Below are 9369 nucleotides of genomic sequence, written 5' to 3' on the forward strand. Positions count from 1 at the left end.
ACACATTTCCTCAGTAAAGGTTCCAAAATGATGTTCATCACAGCCTGAAAAGATTGTTGGTCCCCTTGTGACCCCATAGAGCATGGCCCTGTATTCATAGTGTCCACTATGAGTTTGGAAAGCTATTTTGAATTATTCTCCTTGAGCCATTCTAATTTGATGAAAGCCAGAACATAAGTCTAGTGAAGTAAACCACTGTGCTCCATGTAATTCATCCAGCAAGTCTTCAATAACAGGTAGAGGGTACTTATTCTTTGTGGTGAGTGCATTTAGGCACCTGTAGTCCACACATAACCGCCAGTCACCAGTTTTCTTGCGCACTAGAAGAGCAGGTGAAGAAAAAGGGCTAGTGCTAACTTGAATCCACCCTTTTTGTAACATCTCTTTAATCTGAGTCTCAGTCTCAGTCTTATGAGCGGGGTTATACCTATATGGCCTCAAACAAAATGGTTGAGCTCCATCTAGTATAGGTATTTTATGATCCCCTGGCCTCTCAGGTGGCAATTCTGTGGGTGGGGTAAAAACACTGTCAAACTGGTGGAGAACATCTTGCAAATCTGGAGGCAGAAAAGGTATGATATGGTTGGTGCTCAAGTTAGTATCTAGTGCTTACAACTTCACAAAGTATAGGATAGTGTCTGTTTTATCCAGTGCCTGAAGCTGGTAAAGAGAAACATGTGCCCCCAGATTGGTGGAAGGTAAAATGCCTTGGAGTTTGATAAGTTGCTGGCAAGTGTGTAAACTGTAACCACTTTTTAGCCCAATGAATTTCCATAGGACTATGTAATTCTAACCAGTCCATACCAAGGATGACATCATAACCTTTCAGAGGTATGATCTTCAGTGTTGTATGGAAAGAATGACCCTAAATTCCCCAAAGCTGTTTAGGAAGTTGATGAGTACAATGCAGTAACTCTCCATTTGCCACTTGCACTTTAACAGGTTGAGTGAGTGCTTGTCTAGAATGCAGATGTGGAACTAATTGATCACTAATGAAGCTGTGAGATCTTCCTAAGTCTACCAGCATAAACACTTCTTTGCCTTGGAGATGACCCACTACTAGCGCAGACCTGTCACAGCCGCATCGTAACCCCCCATCGCAGCCGAATTTCGGCCTCGGCAGTAACCAGTGGACGGTGATAGTCAAAGTCATCACGGTTGATTAACAACCGATGGCGATGGACCCTCAACAATGTCGCATTGGCCACTAAGTCACCTGTGTAGAGGCAAACATCACCGTCGTGTAGGCTAATGAACCGCTTGTGTAGTGGTCACGATCACCGTCGCCTTGCACAATGACCTGTCTGTGTGTTGGCAAGTTCATCGTCATGTTGACGGCCGACCCATCTGCGTCGAGGTGAATATCACCGTCGCCTCACCGTATGAACCACTGGGTCATAGGGCATGGTCACCGTTGGCTTCCAGTACGATCCGCCTTTGATGATCCTATTGTCGGTGTCGGGTTACTAAATGATTCAGTGGTGATATAGTTTTGATCCCTGTCGCATCATACGTATAGCGGTGGTGTTGGACAGAACTACATCTGGTTTTCACAATATTTACTAATTCAATAGGCCCTTAACACGTTACTGAACACACAGCATACAGATATATTACATCAATACATCATGTTCAAAAACAAGAGTACTTCTTACAATAACAATGGGCGCTAACATAACATCTATGTGAACTGATGTCCTAACACAAGCGGTACATAGATTGCATACTAAAGGTACTGATCTCTATAGACTTACATAACCAAAATGAATATAATTACTCCATCATTCGCATTGGTAGCCAATGTGGCACTCCTGCTTGCAAGGCAAAGTGAATATAATTACTGTATCCTTCGGATTTGTAGCCAACGCACCATGGAAACCCTCTTCTTCAGTAGGCAAATTATAGAAAAGCACTCAGACTCCACAACCTGCACAAAGCAGCTAGAATTAATAATATTAACATACCAATTCATTTAGTCAATTACCAAGCCAAAATTGGCCTATATGTACAATGAAAACAACTCCCTACCTGAACAAAGGCATGTCAGTAACAACGAAATACAGCAAATGCATCTTACTGCTCTGCTAGTGACTCCATGAGCAAGGGAACATAAGGAAGATAGTAACGCCTATTCATATGGAGACAGCCTCTTGGTCTGCAAAAGCAGATGACATGAGCATGGATGACATGAACATTTCTATGGTCCATGTCATATGCAATTCAGTGTTCTATCCTCCCTAACAAAGAAAATGAAATTCCTATTCGGGATGAACTGTAATCAATCTGTAGTCCGCATCACAAAGCTCATAACCTACTTTAATATTGAATCTGTCCAAATAGCTCTTGCGTGGTCATAACATGCTTCAATCTCCATTTAGTAGTACCATAGTCTTCCAGTATCCACACTGAAAGCTCAGGACATATTAGTGAAAATCAGCACAACACAAACACAGGTGACCCTAAGCTTGATGGATGGACATTTCAGCACCACATTGTTTAGGAATTTTCCTCCATGTCTTTCCCTCCATATCCACAGCGACTATCACAGAGTAGTCAAGCATGTGCATAAAACCATTAAGAAAAACACTTCTCGATTTTGAAACGTAGTACAACACTCACGCCCCATTCAGATTCCTTAAAGATCCATGCTGTAGTTTTAGATGAGTAGATCTCCACACCTACGCACCCACCCTCATCCTCCATAAATTCAATCACATGAAAGTGTGAGGACATTGTCGGATTGAAACCCAAGCGAGCCTGACCAACAGAATGGATGCTATGAGGCAGTACAAACCATTTCTCGGTCACCGGATTGCAGACAACATAGCGACGTAATCCATCAGGCCCAACACACCAGCATAGGATGAGGCCGCTGCAACTATCTGAGACTAGGACTTTGTCAAGGAGGGAGGGCAAGAAGGAAAAGGAGGGTCGTTCACCGGTGATGCTGGTGAAGTGGCGCTTGCCAGTCCACCAGCTTTCATAGAAGAAGCTACGACAGTCTAGGAAAGCTTCTTATGGTGGTCTAAGTCGGTGATGACGCGCTTCCAGGAGCGATAGAGACACTTGCAGTAGCACAATGACCGGGTGGGGAGGAGGCTGAGGATGTCAACAAGCACATCGTCTGTGAGGCTACTCATGGTGTTCCTCTTGTTGGGGGCCTCCATCATCTGGAATAGGCAGGACAACCCCAAAGAGATGAGGCCACCCTATCGCTGTGGAATTGCATGAATAAAAAACATTACTAATGACATGAGTTTACGAGAACAGACGGCGATGTAAGTAAGGGACTATTACACTTGCTTTGGATATGGCGGCGATTAGCATGAGTGGCAACGCCGGTGACATCAACAGCTTGGTCACCTATGGATCTATGCGGGCAAGCCGACGATGTGCACCATCGCAGAGCAAGAGTTGTCCCACCGGTGTCGACACTGAGCAGTGGTGACCAAGAGCGGCGCTGAGGAATAGCAGCAATGAAGATGAGACAAGGTATGTGTGTGGAGGGGGACAGGTGAGTTGCGTGCAGGCTGCGTGACTTTTACGAGCCGTGGGAATCGAAATTTCATTGGGACTTTGTAATTGCGCGTGGGAGGGCTCAAATGCGGGAATGGAAATTTTGCAAATAAGTGGGGGTGAATGCACGATACCATCACCGGCGGCTGGGTCCTATTACCACTGCACCCAGAGACCCCCGTATGATACGGTGATGAACAATAAGGCACATAGATTTAACGTTTACCATGTATACATTGAAACAAAGCCAAACTGGGCACTTAGAAAACTGAGGAAAGCACAATGCCAGTACTCGGATTCAAAGCAATCGAACTTCAGTTCGATGATGAACAATAAGGCACATAGATTAAGCCCCTTTGGAACACAGGATATGCAAATCATAGGAATAGGATCTAGTAAGCCGGTGTTCTTCTCACGATGGGCGGCCCCCTACCATTGTAGCCTCCTCTACTGGAAGCCAGGTGTTCTTCTAGCGACGCCACCTAGGGGTGGTGCCGACCACTGCGAGGAGTTGGAGCTAGATCCAGCCATCTAGCAGTCTAGGTTGAATGTGTTGCACACTCTGAGTCATGAGGTCAGGCCCGAGTCTTTTGTACATCGCTTTATGCGGCTTCCCTCCAACAACATCCTAAAAACCCCTCTCACTCCCGCCAAGATGAGATGATTGTGTCACGGTTGGTTCAGGGTACTATCTGCCTATAGAAGAAGGCTGGTTTTGTATCTTTATATCTTTGTTGCAATGAAGAAATTCATAATATGAACAAAACTGATACACAACCGAAAACCAATTGGAACCAAATGCAAACAGGGAGGTGACCAAATCCATCTACCCTTCACTGGGGCATTGTCTAGGACAACAATGCAAGGTGCATGATGTAGGGCAACTGGCACAGTACAGGCGATGGGTTAGAATGAAGATGAAGCAACTGGGCGAGAGAACTAAGCGCTTCGCAGTGGGGTGTTTTAGGTTGGTCGAAACCGCCACCAAGGCACCGACAGGGGTCGAGGGGAGTTAGGGAGTGGCCCGAGCGATTCTAAGTTTTTTGAGAAACGCATGGTCCAGATTTGATCGGTAGGGACATCAGATGGCACGGGATAAGTTACACGGTGTCCATATTAATGTAAGCATTGCCACTGCTAACACATCCATATAATATGGTGATTCTCAGCTGTTCAACAACTAAGTACATGATAGTTTTTTGTGTCGAATAGGAGACAGTAGCTTCATTACTTCATTACAAAAGATTCATTGCTCGGACTACAAATTTTCTTCATCACTACAAAAGATAGATACATTTTGGACTGAGTATATGATTCTACTCATCCAGAAAGATAATTAGTAGATCTAAAGTATTAAACTTATTCAATCTAAATTGGATCCTCTCTTCGAGGATCATGGTCGTCTCGGTCGCTTGGGAGGAGGCTCATCGTCGTCGTCGTCGTCATCCTCCTCCTCGAAGCCCTCGTCGTCGCAACTTTAGGGGGACTCCCTTCAGAAGTGTCGGTGTCACTAAAGGAGTCATCTGATGGATCGACCTCGACCTCGTCGGGGGACGAGTCTCTGCTGGTAAGGCTCCAGGGGCTGCACATAGTTCTGGTCGGATGGAAGAAGGGGATGAACAAGGAAGAGGGCTGGTTTCAGAGGGTAGTGGGCTTGAAGAATATGTAGAGCGATGGGCAACCTTGCTTCAGCTTCTCTCGATGGAAGTAATTGTGATGGAACGGTTTTGGTAGTTGGGACATTCAACACTCACGCTGAACTTACCGCCGGTAGACCAAACGGTGTTGTAGGGCCGGCGGCCATAACGCGTATCTCAGTCGGCTTGGCGTTCCATACGACGGAGAAATGCAACCCCACTAACACCGCCACATCGATGGTTGAACCATGAGTGCTAGAAGTTTCATCTGCCGGTTTGATTCCTTCCAGGCCTCGCTATCGATCCAACCAAACGGTGCAACTATCGCACTGTCGCTTATGTATTCTACGGCAGTGAAAGTGGCAATAGTGATCGCTCAATCTGTAGTAGTGACCTCTAAGCCTAATAGTCTTGGATCCCTCAGTACCACTAAGTGCTTGCACTGATAAGGCCATCAATTCATCATCAGATTCTGTATCCACTTCAGTAGAAAGAAACTCTAGTTCTTCTCCTTCAGTAACACACTGCCACAACTGTTCCATTGCATTAAGAGAAACAGTGGAAGGACATTTGTGTTGGGGTCCCCATTTCTCTCCACACTTAAAACATAGGCCCTTAGATCTTCTATAAGATTTCAGAGCAAAAACCTTATCTTCATCAGACTTGGACAGAGTTAATGGAACAGCCTTCTTGTCTTCAGCTGGTTTAGCAGCAACAACAACAACAGCAAAGCCTTTAAGTCCTAAATAAGTTGGGGTAGGCTAGAGTTAAAACCCAATAGAAGCCATCAAGGTTCAGACACGTGAATAGCTGTCTTCCAAGCACTCCTATCTAAGGCTAAGTAGGCAATAAAAGAAGACTTGAAAGTCTCCTTTTATTCAGCTGGTTTAGCAGTGGGTGTAAAATTGGGTTTGTGAGTTTCAACACCATGCTTCTTAGAATAATGACCAGAATCAGATCTCTTGATGACTTGATCTTGAAGTGCCTCCTGCAGAAAAGCCAAGGAACTCGCAGTTTCGAGGTCTTGTGGTCTATGAATCATCACAACAGCTCTTATATCTTTTCTAAGGACATCAACAAAACGATTGGTGATAACGGTGGGTGAAAAAGTGGGATCATAAGCGAGCAACTGATGCACGATATCACTGAACTGTTCAACATATTCACAGACATAGGATAAATGCTTATGGTGGAAAATTTGCCTAAGAAGATGGTTGTACTCATCCCTATCAAATCTATTGGTAGCAGATAACACAAAAGCATCCCAGGTTAGATCAGTGGAATTGCCTTGTAAGGTTTGGAACCAGAGGGTTTGAGCCAACCAGGTTCATAGATGCATAACGAACCCAAAGACTAGGAGCAACAGCATAGACATCAAAAAATGTTTCACACTGCTTCACCCATAATCTAGGATTAGATCCATCAAACTTTGGGAAAACTAGATCAGGTAATGCAGCAGTAACAGCAGGATGAATATGATGACCGCAACAAACAGAATCACCCAGAGCACAAGTCACGGGAGGGGAATTTTGGGTAGCATGCGCACCTGTGACCGGGGACGATTCCAGGGTGGCATACACCACCCCAAACACATTTCCCCGGTGCCCATGTTCAACGCGGTGGCCGCATGGCCTAGACGCCACCCCGGACAGGGTCGATCCTAGATGGGCAGAATCTGGCATCCTAGTACCCTCGGCCTTCGATGCTTCAGGCGCGGGTTGCTCGATGGAGATTCCCTTGTTCGCCGACAAGATATTGGAGCCGGTGAGGTGCTTGACGCGCTCACCGAGAGTGGAGACGGCGCTCTCCAAATCCGCCATCCGACTGTCCACCTCCGATTTCCAAGCTTCGATCTCCTCTTTTGCCAGCTTGATCTCGGTCATCATCGCCTTCAACTCCAAAATCCCCTTCGAATTCTCGCTCAGGAGAGCGAGGATTTGGCCGAACTTCTCCCCCTGCGTCATGACCAAGTGGTCATGACGACTTGCTGCCTTGTGAGTTGGGCGTGAGGCGCTGGATGACAGCTCACAACTCTGCTGCCGCTGTCGATCAAGCCAACCTCGGCACGGACCTATGGGATTTCAACGGTGCCACCGAAGTGAGGCCGGAAATCAACCTGCCATCGGGGATCATGGCTCCGGATCAAAACAACGAGGAAGAGAGATAGAACGCAAGGAAATCTGTGGCTCCTGGGATCAAAATGAATCCGATACAAGATGTTACCGAACTACTAGCAATGTACGATATATTGGTAGAGTTTAGGTGGAACAAGGTCTTGAGGTCCGGCTATCGCCGTGCTCGCCGCCGCCGTCGCCAACAAGGCTCGGGTGAAAAGTAATGACGAAGTCAGCCTTCTCCTCTCCCAGATGTCGTTGGGGAATTCCTTGTCTGCCATTAAAAAAAAAAAATTACAATGTCTTACGTGTCTCTGGAAAAGTTCAGCGATTTTCAGCGTCACTGCTTCAACTTTTTTGTTCCCTCTATACCACTGTCGTTAGTTTGGGCTCTAATGCCATCAAACTACAGCTGTGAAAAATCGAAAATACCCTTATATCTAAATATGTCATTAATTTTTTTTTAGCATCTTAACGACTTCAAATAAAAAAACTTAAAACTAGAAAGTTGTAGATCTCGTCGAGAACTATAATTTTCATATAAAAATTATTTTCATTTAATTTAAAAAAAAGATATGATTTTTCTAAGATATATTAATCATATCAAATCATATTTTTTATGGAATTAAATGAAGATAATTTTTATATAAAAATTATAGATCTCGATGAGATCTACAACTTTCTAGTTTTAAGTTTTTTTATTTGAAGTCGTTAAGATGCTCAAAAAAATTAATGACATATTAAGACACAAGGGTATTTTTGACTTTTCACACCTAAAGTTTGATGGCATTAGAGCCCAAACTGAGGCAGAGGCATGGAGGGCACAAAAAAGTTGGAGTAGTGATGTTGAAGACCACTGAATTTTTCTAAAGGTATATAGGACATTGCGATCTTTTTTTAATAGCACGTAAAGAATTAAGGGGCAGGGAAGCCGCCTCCGTCATGGGCCACGCAGGGCCTATTGGGCTAGTTGATCCAGTCCGGCCCAGTGACTCGTGCGCTCTTCTTCTTGACTCGATCCGAACGCTTGACAGCAACCGGCACAGCTTCAGGTGCTCCTTCAGTGATCGCGCCATCAGAGTTCTCAGCGTCTTGGTGCTCTTCAGCTTCAGGTTCTATCACCGACACTGTCGGTGACAATATGCATCCTGATATGAAGTGCTCTGCAGCTTTTTACTGTAGCCCTTCTCAATAATTATAAATATAGTAGCCTGTCGGCTACTTGGGTGCCGACAGAGACCCTGTCGGTAACTGGAGGGCCGACAGAATCCTATCGGCATCCTAGTAGCTGACTAGACGCCGGCCGTGGCTGGAGAGTACGCTCAACGGGCCCTATTGGCCCGATAGGCCTGTCAGCCACCGGGAAGCCGATAAAGTTCTGTCGGCCGACGAAGAACCGACGGTCCTAAAATATCTACGCGACCTTCTTCCTCCCTCGCGCTTTCTCTCTCTTGTCGCTCCCTCACGCGCTTGCTGTTGCGCCATCGTCGCTCGCCCCGCCGCCGCGCCCTCCCCTCGCTGGCGGTCGCCAGATCCGGCGTAGGGCGTGCCCTAGCAGCAACGGGGTAGGCCGCCTCCACCCTGCCTGCTCTGCCCAGCGGCGGCGGCCCTCGCAGGTACGTCTCTCTTTTTTTTAATTTTTTGTTTAGTTAGATTTTGTTAGTTTAGTTTATTAGTTAGATTTCCTGTCACGTTAACCTTATCGGCTCCTGAGGTGCTGATATGGGTCCTGTCGGCTGTCCAGGGATCCTATTGGCCGTCCAGACGCTAATATGGTGCTATACCTGCAATAAATCTGTAACAGCTTTTTAAATTTACAATTATTATTTTAAAAAATTCCCCACCATGCCGTGCAGCTTCCAACAGTGTTAGCAGGACAGGGCATCAATGGCATGGAGGGATAGTGTAACAGAAACAGATTTTTCTTTTAGCAAAGGAGAATCGGCCTGTTCGGCTGTTCTTGTCTTGACTTATTTCAGCTTATTCTCTTTCACAGAATACTATTGAATTATTTGGAACCAGCCGATACACAGTGCTTTTGTGTACCAGCCAAACACCCTGATTCATCTATCTATATGCTTTTGTGCTATCACAGAAACAGA

At 45.7% G+C, this 9369-nt stretch overlaps 1 protein-coding gene across 1 annotated transcript; it reads right to left on the bottom strand.

Annotated features, from left to right (window-relative positions):
• Positions 1–1620: 1620 nt before the first annotated feature.
• LOC136501660 (uncharacterized) lies at positions 1621–7503 on the bottom strand. The gene is made up of 2 exons (XM_066497175.1): positions 6700–7503; positions 1621–1927 (listed from the first exon to the last, which is right to left on the bottom strand). Exons 1-2 carry the CDS (start codon positions 7115–7117, stop codon positions 1914–1916), a joined length of 432 nt encoding a protein of 143 aa, XP_066353272.1. The 5' UTR covers positions 7118–7503; the 3' UTR covers positions 1621–1913.
• Positions 7504–9369: the final 1866 nt, after the last annotated feature.

The sequence above is a fragment of the Miscanthus floridulus genome, chromosome 13 (assembly GCF_019320115.1).
Source record: "Miscanthus floridulus cultivar M001 chromosome 13, ASM1932011v1, whole genome shotgun sequence".
Taxonomy (NCBI): Eukaryota; Viridiplantae; Streptophyta; class Magnoliopsida; order Poales; family Poaceae; genus Miscanthus; species Miscanthus floridulus.

What these genes read in the sequence shown, in the direction of transcription:
- LOC136501660 (XM_066497175.1), bottom strand. Translation starts at nt 7,117, where the DNA reads ATGACGCAGGGGGAGAAGTTCGGCCAAATCCTCGCTCTCCTGAGCGAG.